The sequence below is a fragment of the Neomonachus schauinslandi genome, chromosome 5 (assembly GCF_002201575.2).
Source record: "Neomonachus schauinslandi chromosome 5, ASM220157v2, whole genome shotgun sequence".
Taxonomy (NCBI): domain Eukaryota; kingdom Metazoa; phylum Chordata; class Mammalia; order Carnivora; family Phocidae; genus Neomonachus; species Neomonachus schauinslandi.
The window spans coordinates 74,488,424-74,509,938 of NC_058407.1; the positions used below are offsets into that span (position 1 = coordinate 74,488,424).

Genomic DNA, 21,515 nt, shown 5'->3' on the forward strand with positions numbered 1-21,515 from the left:
GTTACTCACAGACAAGGCCCAACTGTTTGATATATATCAGCTGAGAGATAAACAAAAGCCCAGCCCTAAATCTCAAATAACAAGAGGGAAGGATGCCTCCTTATCCACCAATCTCTTTATCAAGTGCCCGTTGGGTCTTAGAATGGACTCCAAGCACTTAGTGGACTGGGGCCTTATTGCACAGTTTACGATACATGATATTAGAAATCCTATAGTTGTTGGTGAACGTGAAGATGTACCTACGATATTTGTAAAACCATCAAGGTGATCACTCTTTCAGTATGCTAGCTAGACCTTGAAGACTGGCCCCATAGGCAGTAGGTCTTGTATGTGACACACACGTAACCTGTGTGTTAGGAGGAAACTACACCTATTATTAGTAGGTATCGCCCCATTAAAAAAAAAATCTCTGCCTCTTAGAATTACGTGTTGGTGAAGTGTCTTGAAAAGACTCACTTTAACCATATTATTATGTTGTCTGCCATTCTCAGATCTGGTAAGTAATTGTAGTCTTTTTTTTTTTTTAATTATTTTTTATTTTAATTCCGGTATAGTTAACATACAGTGTTCATTTCCCCACGCTAGCTGACCATACACCACACACCGAGCTTTGGACATTCTGTGTTGTGACAAACTTCCTGTCGGTGCTGACCAACTAGCTGTAACAGCCTGCACGCAGCCGCACACACATAACTTTTTATGGACGGGCCAGTAAAAAGCCTACTAGAAGCAGGGAGTTCTGATTTTAAACAAGAGTCACAGGTCAGGATTCCAAATGAAATTTTAGCATGCCCCAATTTGGAGAATTTTGTGAAAATTACAGATAACAGTATTTGTGAAGTGCCTACTGCAATGTCTATCACACACACTGAGTTGTGGTTGTCTTTATCATTTGACATTGTCCATTTTTTGGTTTGCCCTATGAATTTAAGGTTTAGTCACCCTGTCATTAATCTAACAAAGACATACCATTCTTTCAATTCGAGCAAAGTCCTGAGTGTTTGGTTTTCTTTTCTCCTTTTCGTTATGACACACAGGAATGTGTGAGAAAAGTGGTCCTAGAGACAGTCATCAGTCATTGATTTGCTTTTAGATAAAACACCTGAATCTTCCTAAATCTGTAAAGTTTTGTTCAGAGACATGCAGAGGTTCAGATTCTGTTTTTTTCCCCCACGCTTAACAAGTCCTATTACCAGAAAAATTCTTCCTCATATCAAGCATAAGTAACTGATCAAGCTAGTGTTCCCCCTCTTCTGGCTCAGGGAAGATAAAGAGCTCCAAAACAATCCTGCCTTTGTGGGAAGAGTTTATATTCCCCACTTCTCCCACCAGCCTCCAACCCCCCAGTCCAAGGATCTGGTTTTTAAATTTCAGTGTACAACAGCATACATATTTTGGTTTCCTGGAAGTTGCCCACATATTTACTCAGCGTTTGTCCAGATTATACCAGGGGAAGTAAAACCATCATCTAATTGAGTTAAAATCATAGACACTAAATTAAACATTTCTAATATATTCATTGGTAACTCTGATAATCAATTTTTATTGAGTAGTGTGTTTGTATGCTCATTCTTTTTTACTTTTCAATAGGATAATTGTTTCCATATATCGATATTTGATACTGTTTCATTTATAACTGTGGGATATTTATCATATTAAACCTCTTTTGGGCTACATAGAGGAAATAGTTATAAATAAATATTTCTCAGGGTTTGGTAGATACATTGTAAAAGGTTCCATTCTGCCTAAGATTAGCCATGGTAATTCTCTGATTTCCACAAACTTAAGTACTAGCTGCTGAAAAAAATGTTTCAGTCCCTTAAGATAGATATATCACTTTCATAATTACTGCTTATTTTCAGAGTGGTACAATAACAAATTCCTTTCTGACTAGTGACTTCTATTCATGGATGTAGTGCTATAAAATAATCCACCCTTATCATTCATATTTCTGGGCAGTTGAGTAAGGTAGGAACTATTTTTGATATGCAGGAGCAAATACTGAAGCAGTGGGGTTACACTTTCTGTCAACAAAGATGTCGAGTGCCAGAAAACCCTGATAAGTCCCATTTTAAGCACGTAGAGTCTGGATAATACCAAACTACGAGACAAGAGTCCGTGCATGTGAACTGGCAGTCCCACCAAAGTGAATTACCATTCGCACCCAAAATAAACACCCTGAAGTTTAACAAAGCTAGGTCATCCATCTGCAAGGTATGTGGCAGCTTTAGCTAGTCAGAAACCTTTTGATTTGTCAAAGCAATTTTAAACTACTGCCATTTCTCCAAGCCAGAGGTTGAAAAGGTCAAGGGGAAACTTTAAAATATGTGATAACGCTGTCTTGGAGTTGGGGGACATCTGGTATTTGCTAAGCAAATGACAGAGTGAATGAATGTTGATGAGGTGTGCTCTATTCTGGAGCCGCCCCTGAGAACAGAATAAAGAGCAGCTCTCCTATTCTGATTTGACCACTACTATGCTGTCACCGGGAAAAGTAACTTTTAAATTCTTTGGACCTCCGTTTCTCCATGTGTGAAAGAAGATGACTGGAGGGCGCCTGGGTGGCTCAGTCGGTTAAGCGACTGCCTTCGGCTCAGGTCATGATCCTGGAGTCCCGGGATCGAGTCCCACGTCGGGCTCCCTGCTCAGCAGGGAGTCTGCCTCTCTCTCTGACCCTCCCCCCTCTCATGCTCTCTATCTCATTCTCTCTCTCAAATAAATATATAAGATCTTTAAAAAAAAAAAAAAGATGACTGGAAAAGATGCTTTTTCAGTTTCTGTCAGGCTTCTTCAGAGAATAGATACAGGATCTTGGTTCAAATGATCATTTCTTGAGAAAAAAAGCTATAGTAAAAATGGTTCAGTTTAGTTTATAAACCCATGCATTATCTTTTTTTAATGGACAAAGTGTCAGTTTTTTAGGTACAGTAAAAATTGGGGTAAATCTTTAATTGGACTAGTCGAATAAAAACCAAAGTCACAAAGGATTTTCTTAAAATTAAAAATTCATTGTATCAGCCCAACCACCATTAAATTTTTGTATATCCTTAGTTTAAATATATTAGTCTCATCTCAACTATTAGGTTGAATCATGAAATTACATTTCTGTGGGTTAAAAACAGTCTTGTATCATCAAGTTCATCCTATGGATGTGATTTTCATGGGAAGCAGGGTACAATGCTGTGTGTTCCTTTCTTGTTCCCATTAGTTCTTGATACCATGCTGAGTACATTTGTTCTCTGATATAGTATGTATTGAAAGCAGTATTTTGGGGCAGAAAGCCTTTTTGAAATCACTTAATGCAATATATTGTTTTACAGATGAAGAAAATAAGACCCAAAAAGTTCTCAGAATTGTAGTTCTTTTGATGTTCAGTCTGACAGAGACGTTATAAACAAAACTTTTGAATATACTTTGAATACTCTACCTACCAGTAAAAAAAACAAAAACAAAAAACTGGTCTGATAAATTTTATAGGAATAGTTCTTAGCAATTAAGATTCTGAATTTGAAATTTGATCCCCAAATAAATTACTTTGCTGGATTTGATAAGTTTCAATTCTCTATAAGGAAGCAACCTCCACTTGTAGATGTAGGTACTGTTTATAGAAAGGTGTCATGGCCTAGCAAAATTAGAAATAGACTAAGTGCAAAGATATTTATAGGTCATGCTTTTGACTTAGGTCTTACACACTGTGGAACTTTGCATTCTTGTCACATCTCTCTGTCATTTTAATTATAGAATCACATTTTAGATATCTGGTTTGATATTTGTCAATAATTATTTACACTGAAAGCTACAAAACCCCAAAATAGTAGAGTCCAACATCACGTCTTTACAAATGAGGAAACTGAGGCCCAGAGAATTTAAGTCACTTTAACTTACATAGAGTTAAGACACGGAATAGGTTGGCACTTGGACATCTAGTATACTGCTACGTCAAATGATCCATTTGTTCTTTTAGTTGCAGAGTGTTTGCTTCATATGTACCCTCTCAAAAACAGATTGCAGATTAAGTAAATGATGCTGTGCCCTTGGTGCTTGAAGTGAAGTAGACAGAAAGCTTTTACTGACCCGATGACATGTTATAGGAATATAGTTAGAGGTTGTGTCCAGATTTGATGACCATCAGGCAATTGATAACGAACTGACCCCAGGACCTGTCTGCCACTCTTTTACAGATTTGTCAGTTTTCCAAACACTTGGAAGAAGCATCAATCAAATAAAGCTTTGAAACGAAGGCCTATTAGATACACAGCTTAAGTCTTAACAGTTGGTTGTTTTTCCTGATAGAAACATGAGTTCGGCTGGCCCTGATGGGAGGAAAGTGATGAGAAGGTGTGACGGACTGATCGACTCACTGGTCCATTATGTCAGAGGAACCATCGCAGACTACCAGCCAGATGACAAGGTGATTCGTGGGTTAAATATCTCTTGTTTGAATTACTTACTTTGTCTTACTAAGATGCTTCAGAGGATTCTGGAAGTATTCTGTTTGGGTTTAGCTTTATTCATTAACTCACTTGCTAAGCTTAAAGTTTCCCATCCATGCTTAGAAATATTAAAATCTACCTAGCCCCATTTTTCTGTCTACTTTCCAGACCCCAGTTTACAACTACCTGTTTAACAACTCTATGTAGGTATTTGAAAGGAGCCCAAGAGTTCCGTGTGCAATAATGAACTTAAGTTCATCTCTTCCCTTATTCCCAAACTTGCTCCTTCTCTGAATAATCCTTCTTCATTTTTTCTTTTTTTAAAGATTTTACTTATTTATTTGACAGAGAGAGAGACACAGCGAGAGAGGGAACACAAGCAGGGGGAGCAGGAGAGGGAGAAGCAGGCTTCCCGCCAAGCAGGGAGCCCGATGTGGGGCTCGATCCCAGGACCCTGGGATCATGACCTGAGCCGAAGGCAGACGCTTAATGCCTGAGCCACCCAGGTGCCCCTGAATAATCCTTCTTAATAATTATCCCCACCTACCAAATGAAAGCAGAAATCTGCGTGATCTCTGACTGCCTGCTTGCCTTCGCTCACACCCTGTGTCCCTCAGGCAGCAAACCATGTGCGTGCCACCTCGGAAACGCCCTCCAGCTGGCACGCTCCTCCTCCCTCATGCCATGACTGCTGCCCTGGTTTGTGCATCTTTCATACTTACCATGCAATAGCTTCCTAACGGGTCCTGCAAACAGTTCTTCTGTTTTCCAGCTCCATGTGGCTACTAAATTACGTATCATAAAATATAGAATCGTCTGAACACACTCTTCAAAGTAAACCAGAAAGGCTCTCCAGTGGTTTAAGAAATTCAGCCTCTACTTCTTAGCATTGTGCTCGTGACCATTCATGATCTAGCCACACTCATTCCACTCCCCCAGACACCGTCCAAGCACACCCCACTGCATCTACTAAACTGTGTAAGACCAAAAGCGTAGCACGTCCTGTGGTAGCACACTGCAGAGGGATGTCTGTATGTCTATGATCAGTATTCATCTCCTGTTTTCTCAGGCCACAGAGAACTGTGTGTGCATTCTTCATAACCTCTCCTACCAGCTGGAGGCAGAGCTCCCAGATAGATATTCCCAGAGTATCTATATTCAAAACCGGACTATCCAGACTGACAACAACAAAAGTATTGGGTGTTTTGGTAGTCGAAGCAGGAAAATAAAAGAGGTATGTTGGAAGGACTTTGAAAGAAAAAGTGTGTATGTGTGTATCTCTGAGTACTTAGTGTATGTCGGGCACTATTTTAAGTTGTTTTAATCCTTACATCAACCTTACGAGGTGTGTATTATTAATATCCTCATTTATTGACGAGGAAACGGAAGTACAGAATGGCTAATTTCCCCGCCCCCCAAAATCCAGGAAATTATAAGAGGGGGTGGAATTCAATCCCAGGTCGTCTGGCTCCAGATTTGCATTGTTAACCACTGTACCCACTGCTGTATGCTTTATAAGTTAGGAAATAAGCTTAATACAGCGTAGCCAGTGGTGTATAGACTGTGCAACATTAAAAGCAACGCTGATGTTTAGCTCTGGGTATCCTAAAAGTACATCCATATGAAGGAATACTGTCCCTACTGGCGTTTCATGAAAACTGGAAGAATGTAACCCCTCCTGTTCCTCAGACTATCGTGGTACGTATTTGTGAACTTGGAGAGCAGCTGGTAAATTTAGAATCCTGATGTTATCCCAGACAACTTCACAAGACTGAGGGAAGAGGCCTGTTTTTCTTATCTCCACAGTGGTTGTGACTAATTTAGCTTTTAGCTTAACAGCAGCCTGAAAACTATTCTAGAATAGCCTATGCTTCATTCTCGAGTTTTCTCTCACTATGAAATATAAAGTTGGGGTGTTGTTAAGGAGAAATAGACATTATGAGCTAAAAGTTAACTGCTTGGAAATCATACATATTTGCTTTTTCATTTCCATATCAGGGGCTTGTTATTAGGCAAATTGTCAGTCTCTCTAGACTAAATGGTTTTTCTGGTCCCTTAGTTTGGGTGTGGAATTCCAGAAATCACTGGAAGGCATTAATTCTGGATTTCACTGTGTACGTGGTTAGCAATATCAGGACATGCCGATGCCAGAAGAAAAGAGCAACCCGAAGGGTGTGGAATGGCTATGGCATTCCATCGTGATACGGATGTATTTGTCCTTGATCGCCAAGAGTGTCCGAAACTACACTCAGGAAGCATCTTTGGGAGCTTTGCAGAATCTCACTGCAGGAAGTGGACCAGTGAGTATCACCCCTGTTCTTCTGCTTTATAAAAATAATGACATTGTGGGACATACCTACATTAGGTTCAGAAATGAGACAGTGAAGTAAGGGAAAAGTTTTTTCTCTTCAGTCAAGACAGTTCTCAGTAATTGCCAGCAAGAGGTCCAGCTTTCTAGGACTTTCAGCCTCAGTTTCTGCAGAGCCAAGTCAGGCTGTGAGTGAAAGGCTCCTAGATATTTATATTAGAGCTCTTTCAGTTATAAGTCTCAGAATCCTACCTAAACTGGCCTGGGCAAAAAAGAGGAATGTCTTGGCCCATTTAACTGGAAAGTCAAGATGGGTCTTCTTTCTGTCATGGTAGGTAGGTGTCCTAGCAGTTGTAATTATCACTCTATCTCTGGGTTCCCTCTTCCCCTTTTTTACTCTCAAAGGCTCTTCTCATATGATAACAAAGGTCACCAGTGATTTCAGACTTACATTTTATCTACCCAATGTCCCCACAGAAAAGAAACTACTGTTTTCTCAATAGCTCCATTTGGAACTCAAGAAATGAGTCTCACTTGCCCATATCTGAACCTGTGGCTAGGAGCCTGTCGATGTTCTGACTGGCCAGGTCTGGGGGATATGCCCACCTGTGAATTTCAAGGGCATGGGTTTGAGCAGGCAGGGTCATTGCCACTTTGACCACATGGACTGAAATGCTAAAGGAGCTGCTTATTAGCAGAAGGAAGAATGAGTGCTGCCCAGGCAAAAACAACAGATGTCCACTGTGTATGGAGTTGGAAAGGACATCTGTGCTTTTACGTCCCAGAAATTCAACTACAAAATGAAGAGCTGCTTCTCTTCCTGATGCACTTACTTTACACCAGCAAAGTCAAAATATATAAAACAGTAAAAGCTTATTCCTCTCCCTATGTATTTTACACCGTACTACACAGTTAGGATTCTATGAATATTTAGTTATTTGAACTAAGCTTATATTCTTTGTCTTGATCATAAAATTATTAGAATAAACACACACACACACAAAGTTGTTCATTATATGTCCAGTTTCTAATTATCCATCCCCATAGAGAAGAGTACTCTTGTAGATAACAAAAATATTATTTATTCTTGAGAAACCATATTCATTCTTTAATGTGTTTACAAAGAAGCTTGCCCTGTTTGGAACAAAACTGTGAAATACTAAACCAGTATTTCTCTTATCTTAGCACTGTGGTTAAGAATATGACCAAACTTAGGGCGCCTGGCTGACTCATTCAGTAGATCATGGGACTCTTGATCTTGGAGTTGTAAGTTTGAGCCCCATGTTGGGTGTAGAGATTACTTAAAAATAAAATCTAGGGGTGCCTGAGTGGCCCAGTCATTAAGTGTCTGTCTTAGCTCAGGTCATGATCCCAGGGCCCTGGAATCGAGCCCCGCGTTGGGCTCCCTGCTCAGAGGGAAGCCTGCCTCTCCCTCTCCCACTCCCCCTGCTTGTGTTCCCTCTCTCCCTGTCTCTCTCTGTGTCAAATAAATAAATAAAATCTTTAAAAATATATATAAATAAATAAAATCTTAAAAGTTTTTTTTTTTATCTCTTTGATTTTCTGCAAAATTTACTTGTGCACAAAGAGGAGGGAACAAGAAACTACCAGGGAGCCCTGAATGATGCACGGTCATCGTACCTTCTCATTTTCCCATGCTAGGTTTCCCAAAACGATTTCTTTCACTTTCCCAAACTACGGAAGCCCTCTTATTAACTCCCAGCCGACTTCAAAGAAAACGTCAGGCATTAACGCGGTGTGCACCTATGTGTGTGCATATCTGAGTTCCCTGTGCTCTGAGTATGGTTCAGTACGAGCTAACCCATTAAGCCTGCATTTTAGCCTCTTCCATTCCAAGATCTCTCATGGACTCCAAACAGTCCAGAGATGTTTCCGTGTTCCTAAGGATAGACATATTTATGCCACTTAAGTTCTGAATATGTAGTTTACTACCTAGATCTTAAGTTCCTTTATTCATTTTTTGAGCGCCTACTATAGCAGGTACTAACTAGCCTAGTGCTAAGTATGTAGCAGTGAATAAGACAAAATCCCTGTGCTTGGTAATAAGCTAACTGGGATAAATACATAAAAAGAAATCTAAGGTACTAGGAGATTCCAAGTCCAAAAGGAGTCCAAGCACTGGAGATACCTCATAACTGTCCTAATTGTGTCAAGGCATTTAAAATCATACCTCACGTTAAACCAGTCTGGTCCTCTGAAAGGAAGCCTACACTGAACTGGTATGAACCTGTACTCAAGTTGTTAGAGTTTAATTTGACTGGAGATTTATAGGAGAAAATCATTAGCACCATGAGACAATGAAATGTTCTTTTAAGTTACAAGATGCTTTTTATTAAAATTTTGACATATATATCCTTTCTAATTATTACTTTTCCTAATTTTGTTATGCTTAAATTGTATGATAAAAAATACTTGTTCTTAGAATTTCTAAAAAGAATCATTGAATAGGAAAACACGAAAAGCAAAGCATTTAAAATAGTTTCAGAAAACATCCAGTCCATTAACCTTGTGTTCATAACTGAGATAGCGCTGAGCAGTTGATGGCCATGTGCCTGAAATGGCAAAGAACCTAAACTGAAATGAGTAGCTTCCTAAAAGATTGGTTATGTAATTTAAGTATAAAATTATGACAGTAATTTCTAGTCAGTATTAAACTTTATTGGTTTAGATATCGTGGTCATTCTAATAATAAGTAAGGAAAGAGAAAGAATTAATAATATTTACCCATTTAGCAAACTCTGTAAGTACAGAAATCAAAAGATTAAGGTACAAAAAAAGAAAAGATTAAGGTACAGATTTTCAATTAGATGGTAAGTAAGTCCCGAAGATATAATGCACAGCATTGTGACTACACTTAACAATACTGTATCGTATATTTGAAAGTTACTAGGAGAATAAATCTTAAAAGTTCTCATCATAAGAAGAAAAAAAGTTGTAATCATGTGCAGTGATGAATATTAACTTATTGTAATTATTTTGCAGTATATAGGTATATCAAATTATTATGTTTTACACCTAAAACTATTACAGTGTTATGTGTCAGTTATGTATCAATAGAAATAAGTTAAACGTCATATAGCCAAAGTTAAAAGTCATTGAAATAAGCACTTTTCAAATTTCTAAAACACTTTATTTTCTTAAAGATTTTATTTATTCATTTGAGAGAGAGGGAATGAGAGAGGGAGAGCATGAGAGGGGGGTGGGTCACAGGGAGAAGCACACTCCCCACTGAGCAGGAAGCCCAGTGCATCACTCTTGATCCCTGGAGTCCAGGATCATGACCTGAGCTGAAGGCAGTCGCTTAACCAACTGAGCCACTCAGGCTCCCTCCAAACACTTTAAAAGTATTTAATATCTGTTGGAAAAAAAACAAAACATATCCCTTACCCTCACACCTTACTAGAAAACGAGTTCTAACAGCGATGAGATTTAAATATGAAAGACAAGACAATAAAGCTTGTGGAAGATCTTCATGACCTGGGAATAGGGGAAGATTTTTTTTTTTTTTAAAGATTTTATTTATTCATTCGAGGCACAGAGATAGAGAGCACGAGCAGGGGGGAGAGGCAGAGGGAGAAGCAGAGGGAGAAGCAGGCTCCCCGCTGAGCCACGAGCCAGACATGGGGCTCGATCCCAGGACCCTAGGATCATGACCCGAGCCGAAGGCAGATGCTTAACCATCTGAGCCACCCAGGTGCCCCTAGGGGAAGATTTTTTTAAAGTGGACACAAAAAGTACTATAAAGTACGTATTTTATAAATTGACTACATTAAAATTAACTTATGCTGTTATGCTATCAAAAGACATTGTTAAGATAGTAAAAAAAGCAAACCACAGAGTAGAAAAAGATTTTTGTGACATATATAAGTAACAAAGATTGTCTAGGAAATATAAAAAAAACTCATCAAGTTAACAATCATAAGGTAACCCAATAGAAAAATGGGCAAGAGACTTGAACAGGCCCTTCACAAATGATAATATAGAAATGGCCAATAAACATTTGAAGAGGTGCTTAAAACCTCATTAGTAATCACGACAATATGAACTAGAAGTGCTGTTTGCAAATAGCTGACCAGCTAATTAATAGTCATTCTCACATATTCCCTGGAGCTGGAATACAGAAATCTCTGTTTGGTAAATCTGACTGTTTACTTTCCTTTTTGAGCAAATTGTAAAGGGCATCTCACTTCGGACTTTCTCATTTCCCTCAATGAATCAGAAGACTAATATACTGTGCTTTCTCCTGGTTGATTAAACATCATTTGAGGATCCAGACTTCATCAGGACTTGTATGTTCCAATGATCTTTTTTATATGCTAACATCAAAGTGCTTTATTATATATAAGAATATATCATTAGGTGGTATAGTATGATATACATACAAAGCAAGTTTTTTAATTTTAAAAGCATCTTATGTCTTAAAAATTTTAAGAAATAAAATCTTGTGACTTTTTACTCCATCTTGATCTCCTGAGATGATAGTAAATCTTTAGGAAAACTTGGTAACATATTATTCATATAGTTCAGTAAACATTTACATAGGACCTCTCATGTTCTAGGCACCATACAAGGCCCTGAGGGGGGGGGAAAGGGATGGATAAGATCCATGTCCTCCTTTAAAGGAGCTTATGTTCTAATAGAAGAAATAGCAGTTTGGTATAGTTGTAACTTAGAGAATTAGGGAGTAATGATAAGGAAAGAGAGGAAAGTGGATGCCAGGCCATATGAAGACATCTGAACCTTCTGGAGATAGTGGAGGGTCATTACACAGCTTAATCCTGAGGTGGAACATAATCAGATTAAATTTTAAGAGGATCGGGCGCCTGGGTGGCTCAGTTGGTTAAGCGACTGCCTTCGGCTCAGGTCATGATCCTGGAGTCCCGGGATCGAGTCCCACATCGGGCTCCCTGCTCAGCAGGGAGTCTGCTTCTCCCTCTCCCGCTCCTCCCTCTTGTGCTCTCTCTCTTACTCTCTCTCTCAAATAAATAAATAAAATCTTAAAAAAAAAAAATTTTAAGAGGATCATTCTGGTGTAAGGCTTTGAAGCCCCAACGGGCATTGGAAAAACAGCAAGTTGACTGGCAACATTTGGTTTCTAGTGAAGACTGGAGACCATACATTTGCAGAAAAATCATTCCACAAATGCACTATTTACTCTAGCAGTATTTGGCGGCCAGGTATAAAATGAGTTTTGCAGTTTTAATGGGTGGGTAGGAATAAGCTGGAATGATAAGAGAGTTAAGGGTATTGAAAGATGGTTTTTGATGTGTTGGTTCATGTACCTTAGTCTAAATAAGAAAGGTAAGGCAGAAGAGGATTGACAACTTGAGGTGTGGGGAGTAAAGGTGAGATAAAGGCACTGGAGTTCTTGATGAGGCTGAAGAAGAAGTATGGTAGGAGTGAGGGAGAGAGAACAAAGAGAAGAGGAAGTTGTGTTCAGAGTCTAACATTGGATTTTATGTTTTCAGAATCAAGGTATTTTGGGGTGAATACAGGTTCTGTATGACCATGGAAGTGAATGCCTGATGTAGGGGAGAGATGAAGGTCAGTGACATTTAGGAAGTCTAGGAACTATGATGTGGTCATCTGCAGTGAATAGGTGGAGAAGGCTCTGAGCCAGGCTCTGAAGCCTCTAGTGGATGTTGGGAAAGGACCAGTAGGCCTTGAGATGACAAAGGAAACTATGTAGGTGATAGAGCTGGATGACAGTGACTCAAGAGCAGAGCTTTTGCATGTGAGGGAAGACATGTATCTAGACAGGCCATTGGGAAGAGAAAGGAATGCTAACTTGCCTCTGCGCCCAAGTCACAGGAGTGGTAGAGAATAAATAGCCTCCTCTCTGGATGGCTACAGAGGAAGGATTCTTCTCAGAATGGAGCAAATAGTTTAATGGAGTGCTCTGCAAGTTAGTGAAAGACAAAGTGTAACTTGTTTACAATAAAACATTCTAAAATAGTGATTATTAAACTTCTTTGGAGTTGTAGACACTTTGAGTATCTAATAAAAGTTATATATCCTTTCCCTGAGAAAGTTTATTATAAACACAAAAATAGGCTTTCTTTTGTTTTGTTTTTTACGATTTTTTTTTTAAGATTTTTATTTATTTATTTGACAGAGAGAGAGATAGCAAGAGCAGGAACACAAGCAGGGGGAGTGGGAGAGGGAGAAGCAGACTTCCCCCCGAGCAGGGAGCCTGATACGGGGCTCAATCCCAGGACCCCAGGATCATGACCTGAGCCGAAGGCAAACACTTAACGACTGAGCCACCCAGGCGCCCCCGATTTTTTTTTAATTTTTAAGTAATCTCTATACCCAAAGTGGGGCTCGAACTCACAACTCAAAGATCAAGAGCCCGAAGGCTCCACCAGCTGAGCCAGCCAGGTGCCCCAATACTGAAACAGTTTTAAGGACCTCCTGTCCCCTCCCTGAAACCTATCCTGGGCCCTATATTAAGAACCCCTGTTCTAAAAAGTATAGTGGAGAATGTAAGGAGAGCAGTCTGCAGGAGGTGGGGGAAATAAGCAGTGTTTAGATAAGAGAAACAGAGAAGATAGACACCCTGAAGAATGGTCAAGAATTTTAGGAATTTCTGGCAGGTGGCCTCAAGTTAGCTTCAAATACAAATCTATAAAGTTTTAGATATAAGCTGACACCCCAGTATTAGAAGTTTATTGATGCTAGGAAGGTTCTGGTCAGTACTCAGACCCCCTGAAAGTAGGTGACCAGCCTGATTCCAAATATGATTTGCACATACAACATGTGCAAATGTATGCAATGTAAAATTAAATCTAACTAGCCATACATTCTTTTCTTTAAAAGCCCAATATCTCTTTCAGAATAAGCTGACTTCTTAGAAATGAGTAAGTTTATTAAAATATGTAAAATACCAAAATGTGAGCAAGAAGGTGACCAAAGCAATAGCGAGCAAATATGCTAAAATATTAAAGACATCTCCCTTTAAAATTTTCTCAGCTCAGTTGTCTTTATAGGTAAATTCCACGAGGCCCACAAAGTTGGGATTATTCTTGTATTAAACAAATAGTTCAAGAAAATAGAAAAAGGGAAAACATTATGCAACTAATTTCATGACACTAGTGTTTGATTCTAAAACATTGTCCTTATATCCTTTTCACAATGCTGAGCTGAAAATGGGAATAAAGAGGAAATAAAGGAAAAGACAGGCTCATTTTATTTATAAACATGCAAAAACATAGAAACTAACCAAATCCAGTGTTCTATTTAAAAATACCAAATAAGCTGTTTTTATCCTGTAATAAAATTGAAAATGTAATAAGAATTTTTTTTTTAATTTTATTTATTTATTTGAGAGAGGCAGAGAGAGCATGACCAGGGAGAAGGGCAGAAGGAGAGGGAGAAGCAGACTCCTAGGACCCCGGGATCATGACCTGAGCCAAAGGCAGACACTTAATGAACTGAGCCACCCAGCCACCTCTGAAAACATAAGAATTTTTTTTTTTTAAAGATTTTATTTATTTATTTGAGAGAGAGAGAATGAGAGCACATGAGAGGGGGGAGGGTCAGAGGGAGAAGCAGACTCCCTGCCAAGCAGGGAGCCCGATGCGGGACTCCATCCAGGGACTCCAGGATCATGACCCGAGCCGAAGGCAGTCGCCCAACCAACTGAGCCACCCAGGCGCCCCTGAACACATAAGAATTTAAAGGAAATATCTTCAGACTAGTTTCATCGAAGCCTTAGTTTTCAAAACCTCTTGCTCAGTCTCTAATAATCTACAGAAATTAATATTAGCGTGAAGTCAAAAGGCAATAGTACTGATAAGACATGTCTCATGCAACAGATGCCGACGTCAGTAGCTCAGACAGTTGTCCAGAAGGAAAATGGCCTTCAGCACACCCGCAAGATGCTGCATGTTGGTGATCCAAGTGTGAAAAAGACGGCGGTCTCCCTGCTGAGAAATTTGTCTCGGAATCTTTCTCTGCAGAATGAAATTGGTGAGTCAACAAACGTGTCTCGATGTCGTGAATACATACTGAAATTACAAAGGCAGGGAACCATTGTCTTTATCATGTTTTCTACAATGACGAACTGAAAATGACAAAAGGAGCGAAATGTGAGAAATAGACCTGGCCTTTGCACCCAGGCATCCAGATCCAGGTAGGCTTTCTCCCTGGGTCTCAAATAGGATTTTTCTTAATATCCAGCATTTTTTTGTTTGAATTACTGCAGAAGAAAAATTTCAGACCTAATTATAATTAACAAGGGAGGTAACACATCTGATGTTTTTCAGCCATTGGCTGTGCGGTCAGGGGTCTTTTTAACCTGCGCAGTTAGTTTAACCTGCTTAAGCACTGCTCTTCTAAAACATTGAAAATATACACACAGCAGTCCTCGTTTTAGAAGCTTGGTCCCTGTTGCACTAGAAAAAAATGGATGGACATGCAAAAAGACAAGGAGGAGGAGTCACTGAATATATATTGAATTCGGCATACATTTGCAACGACGTGAATGGAACTAGAGGGGATTATGCTAAGCAAAATAAGTCTGTCAGAGAAAGACAATTATCATATGATCTCACTCATATGTGGAATTGAAGAAACAAAACACATGAACATAAAGGAAGGAAAGGAAAAATAAGATAAAAACAGAGGGAAGCAAACCATAAGAGACTCCTAACTATAGAGAACAAACAGGGTTGCTCAAGGGGAGGTGGGTGGGGATGGGATAACTGGGTGATGGGCATTAAGGAGGGCGCTTGATGAGATACGCAACTGAGGAATCACTGAATTCTACCCCTGAAACTAATAATACACTATATGTTAACTAAATTGAATTTAAATAAAAAATTTTAAAAATTAAAAAAAAATTTGGCATAGGTGGTTTTACAATGAATACATTGAAACATTTGCTCCCTTTTTTGAGAGTCTATTATTGACAAAGATAACTATGTTACACTATCAAATAATACAATGTTTTGTTCATTTGCTTTATACACAGAAATGTCTGATAAATGTGAATCAGGTCAAAAACTATAAAATGAGATAATAGGAAGGTTAACACCAGAATCAGTCATGCTTCCTAATGCTCCATAAGTTAGTCATTCCTGACAACTCGAAGTTCAGTTTTTCACAAAATTCCACTAAAATTATAGACAAATTTTTGTTTGGTTTTAGGGGATTGGGTTAATTTGGAATACATACACAGACACACAGCACCAGAGATACTGAAGTCTGTGGTTATGTTTTAATGTCATTTCCAAAGCCAACCAGCCGCACAATATTGGAGAGGTGGTTTCATGCAATGGTTTCCTGCCTATTATAAATATAGAGAGAGCCTGGAAATTTTTCATGAATCTAAAAGAAACCTTGCCCTAGGCGCTCTGAAAATTATGAAAGTGTTCTCATTGTCCTTTGTGGACTTTTGTGCTGCACTTGAATCAGGTGTATCATCCTTTGACTTTTTATTTTTCCCGCAAAGGAAATGTTGACTCCATCTTTAAACAGGGCTGATGGAGGTAACCGCCCTGGACGCGGTCTACACATGCCTTCAGGGCAGAAATGCTGTTGTTCCCATGTTCTACCATCTTCTAACTGTTGGGAAGATACAAGTGTAGCCCCACACTTTCCTTTTTTTTTTTTTTTTCTTTTTTAATATATATATAAACCCTCTATTTAATTCTTCAGTTGAGCAGAAAATGGCCTTAGCAGAGAGAAGGTGTTTTTTGCATTTCACTATACTTAATGTTTATTTATTTTCTTTGTTTGCCTACTTTGAGTGAGTTCTGGCTTTGATACATTACATCTGAAATTTTCTTGGCTCACCTTGGTAATTAGAATAATTACACTTTTTTTCCTCTTAATTTTTAATGGCTTAACAATGTGACTTCTCATCCCATATTTGTCACTTTTAACCAGACCTAGGTAAATGGAAAATCATTGTTTTGGATGGTTTTATTAAAGAACAACTTCAATTTTTTTTAAAAGACATATGCTCATTTTAAAAATTCAAGCAATTAAGAAAAGCACCACAAATAAAGCAAAAATACTTCCTCTTACCACTCAGAAAACAACCATTGTTACCCTTAGTTGAATATTATTCCAGACATCTCTCTATGCCTATGGACATAAAAGTTTAGACAAACAGAAAGATAAATGATATTAAAATTGGATCATACAACATCTAGTGGCTAATCAGAGTTAATTTTAACAAAAGCAAACTAAATGATATAGAATCACTGAACTTTGGATAAATTTTTCACTACATTTCAGGCATGTTTTAGAGACTGTGGTAATGTGTACTCAGGTTTGTCTCAGTCCTGATTTCCAACTTTTGGCCAAACCTAGAAGAATGTCTTGATTGCCCCCGCAGCAATATTAGTCTCCTCAATCTCTAATAGTTCCTCTTTTGTAACATGTGTATGACATGTGTGTAACATGTATAACGTGTATTTTTGTCACCAGCCTGTAAAAACATAAAATGGAAAGAAACAAAGAATGGAGAGAAGGAAGGGAAGGAAGGGAGAGAGGGAAAGAGAGAGGAAAGTTTCTATTCAAATGTCTGTATTCCAGTTTGTCATTTTAGTGGTCCTCTTAACTAAAGTGCCATGTAAATTGTAGGTGATGCCCACTGAACATTATAGGGAGGACCAGTGTTTTGTTAAATAGGTCTGGCCTTCTCCTTTATTATGGAATAGGTCCAAAGGACCATTATGGTACAGTCACATCAGGATTTATTATGACCAGCCTGATCCAAATCCTCTCACTAATGAAGTACTTTGCACCAAAAGTATAGTTTTGTTCAATTTATTTTTTGGAACCTATTATTGTAGTGAGGCTTTTATCCATAAAATTCTAATGAGATCATCTTTATTAGATTCTTTGCAATTTTTAAAATTTTAATTCTGGTGTAGTTAACATGCAGTGTTATATTCATTTCAGGTGTACAATGTAGCGATTCAACAATTCTTTACAGTACTCAGTGCTCATCACAGTATGTGTACTCTTAATTCCCTTCACCTGTTTCATGCATCCCCCCCCCCCCCCCCCCCCCCCCCCCCCTCCTAAACCTCAGTTTGTTCTCTATAATTAAGAGTCTGTTTTTTGGATTGCCTTTTTTCCCCCCTTTGTTTATTTTGTTTCTTAAATTCTACATATGAGGGACACCTAGGTGGCTCAGTCAATTAAGTACCTGCCTTCAGCTCAGGTCATGATCCTGGGGTCCTGGGATCGAGCCTCATATCGGGCTCCCTGTTCAACAGGGAGACTGCTCCTCCTCTCCTTCTGCTGTTCCCCCTGCTTGTGCTCTCTCTCTCAAATAAATAAAATCTTTTAAAAAAAAATCTACATATGAGTGAAATCATATGGTATTTGTCTTTCCCTGAGTGACTTATTTCACGTAAGTGTTACACTCTCTAGCTCCAACCATGTTGTTGCAAATGACAAGATTTCTTTCTTTTTTTAATGGCTGAATAATATTCCATATAATGCATATATATACACACACACACACCACATTTTCTTTATCTACTCATCTATCCATGGGTATTTGGGCTGCTTCCATAATTTGGCTATTGTAAATAATGCTGCCTTAAACATAGTGGTTCATGTATCCCTTTGAATTAGTGTTTTTGTATTCTTTGGGTAAATAACCCAGTAGTGCAATTACTAGATGGTAGGGTAGTCCTATTTTTAATTTTTTGAAGAATTTCCATACTGTCTCCCACAGTGGCTGCACCAGGTTGCATTCCCACCAACAGTGTACGAGGGTTCCTTTTTCTCCATATTCTTGCCAACACTTGTTGTTTCTTGAGTTTTTTTTTATTTTAGACATCTGACGGGTGTGAGGTGATATCTCATTGTGGCTTTGATCTGCATTTTCTTGATGATAAGTGATGATGAGCATCTTTTCATGTGTCTGTTGGCCATCTGTCTTCTTTGGAGAAACATCTGTTCTTGTCTTCTGCTCATTTTTTAATTGGATTATTTGTTTTATGGGTGTTGAGTTGTTTTATGGGTGTTGAGTTATTTGTTTTATGGCTTCATATATTTTGGATAATAACCCTTTATCAGATATGTCATTTGCAACTATCTCCTTCCATTCAGTAGGTTATCTTTTAGTTTTGCTGGTTGTTTTTTGCTGAACAGAAGCTTTTTCATTTGATGTAGTCCCAATAGTTTACTTTTGCTTTGTTTCCCTTGCCTCAGTAGACAGATCTAGAAAAATGTTGCTACAGTCGATGTCAGAGAAATTACTGCCTGTGCTCTCTTCTAGGAATTTTATGGTTTCAGGTCTCACACTGAGGTCCTTAATCGATCTTATTTTTGCGTATGGTGTAAGGAGGTGGTCCAGTTTCATTCTTTTGTATGTTGCTGTCCAGTTTTCCCAACACCATTTGTTGAACAGACTGGTATTTTCCCATTGCATATTCTTACCTCCCTTGTCAAAGATTAATTGACCATATAATTATGCGTTTGCTTCTGTGTAGCCCCATGCTTTCATAAGATGATCCCCTGATAAAGCTCCTCTCATTTCAAAGACAGTATCGAGAAGAGGCTTCTGCAAGATAAATGCAGTTTTTAAATTCCAAATCAGCTTTATGTCAGATACACAATTTGAGTGACAGGACCCATCTTGATTCAGAGTATTCATAGCCAGGAATAAATGAAAATCAGTTTGAAATACATGAATCGCATTCTTGTGAGAGACTTCTAGACTAAAACTTTCCATATGTTGACCTGGAATGAAATCCTCACATATTACTCAGATTTACAGAAATAAACTTAAAACTTACGTTTTACTGGGGCGTCTGGGTGGCTGAGTCGGTTAAGCGTCTGCCTTCGGCTCAGGTCGTGATCCCAGGGTCCTGGGATCGAGCCCCTCATCGGGCTCCCTGCTCAGCGGGGAGCCTGCTTCTCCTTCTGACCCTCCCCCCTGCTTGTGCACACACGCTGTCTCTCTCAAATAAATAAATAAAATCTTTTTTAAAAACTTATACTTCCTTACAAATTTAAAGATAGGCACACTTGGTATGGTGACAGAATAATAGACCTCATGCAGAGGACAGCGGATCTGCGTCCTACCGTGCCACTTTGTTACACACACCACCTTGGCTAGTCATTCAGTCACTACCTCACAGTGATTTTACAAGCATCGGATAAAATAATGTATTTATAAGGAAGTATTTGGACACGTCTTGAGATTCTCAATTCCCATTTACTCATAGTTACAGATGTCTTCAGACATCCAACTAATGTCTTGACTTTTTAAGGCATTGAATTTAAAGATTAAATAAAATCTCCCTCAACAATATGACACTGAGCTCTAACCCTCCAATATGATGATAAGGCCTTTAATCTTATATATCACTATTAAAGATCCCATTTTAATTGTCCCAGAATAAATATATTTATCCAGGCCCAGTTATGTGTGTATGTATGTATGTATGTATACATACCTATGCTCTTTCTTCTCAGGTTTCTTTTGCCTATTTTCTTTCCTAACGTTATGTGTATGCAGTTATGTATGGGTATATATTACCAACTCTTTGAAGTAGATAATATTATTCCCCATTTTACAGGTTAGGAAAATGCAGCATGGAGAGGTTAAGTAGCTTGCCCAGACCACACAGCCACTGAGTGGCAGAGACAGGACTGAAACTGAAGAAGTGTGACTTCAGAGGCTGAGCTCTGAGCTCTGAACACTGGGCCATGATGTTTCAATGAGAGTCAAAGCCAGAGTTCAGGTCTTTGAGCAGAAGGTGTGTCTTTCCTGTCAATCATGTCCACGTATTATCAAAGGATGATAGTTGCTCAGTTCCTTTTATTGCATCCCTCTCAGTTTTAGGCATAGCGATCGATGCTGGAAGTCCAGAAATGAATATGATAATTGTCTTCAAGGAACCCATAGCCCCCTTTGGAATTCAGACAGGCCCATGACTAATTACAATGCAGTGCCCTAGAGAGGAGTGCAGTTCATCGTGACACATAAACTCAGATGAAGAAACAATAAAATTAGGCAGAAGTATTTGTTATACAACCATGATAAACACAACACTGTATTGAAGAGTTGTGAGAAGCAGTAGGAGCATGCTCTCAATCATTTGAGAAGAGTCCAAAGTAGTAAGAGAAAAAGAAGAAAACATACATGAAAAGAATTATTGCAAAAAATCCAGTATAAATTCATATTGCCTAAAATATATACCAATATATTTGACAAGTTATAATCAAATCATCAAATATTAATACCTCTTTTGTTACCACAAAAAAAGCCAAATTAAAACCCTACAACCAAGAACTTACATAGAAGGTGAAAAGATAAATTTGAAATAGTGGGGTTTTTTTTTTTCTTTTTTAAATGATAGTATTATTTGGGGCACCTGGGTGGCTCAGTCGTTAAGCATCTGCCTTCAGCTCAGGTCATGATCCCAGGGTCCTGGGATCGAGCCCCACGTTGGGCTCCCTGCTCGGTGGAAAGCCTGCTTCTCCCTCTCCCACTCCCCCTGCTTGTGTTCCTGCTCTTGCTATCTCTCTCTCTGTCAAATAAATAAATAAAATCTTAAAAAAAATAAAAAAGTATTTGTACATTGAAGAAACTAAGCAGTACAGATAATTTTTTAAAAATTTTTAAGTCACCATCAATAGTATTGTAGAAAAACAAGTCCTATTAATATTTTAATGTATTTCTTCTCAGGTTTCTTTTGAATATTTTTTTTCCAAATGTTATATATTCTTTATAAATAACTGCACTGAATTTTCTCACAGAATACTAACTTAAGTAT

The 21,515-nt window shown here is 38.5% G+C and overlaps 1 protein-coding gene across 1 annotated transcript in view; it reads left to right on the forward strand.

Moving 5' to 3' along the window:
- PKP2 (plakophilin 2) overlaps positions 1-21,515 on the forward strand; it is a 92,237-nt gene that overhangs the window by 66,675 nt on the left and 4,047 nt on the right. The window contains exons 7-10 of the mRNA XM_044914888.1: positions 4,294-4,411; positions 5,503-5,667; positions 6,560-6,733; positions 14,580-14,733. Coding sequence (XP_044770823.1) covers positions 4,294-4,411; positions 5,503-5,667; positions 6,560-6,733; positions 14,580-14,733 — 611 coding nt within the window. The remainder of the gene's footprint in view (positions 1-4,293; positions 4,412-5,502; positions 5,668-6,559; positions 6,734-14,579; positions 14,734-21,515) is intronic.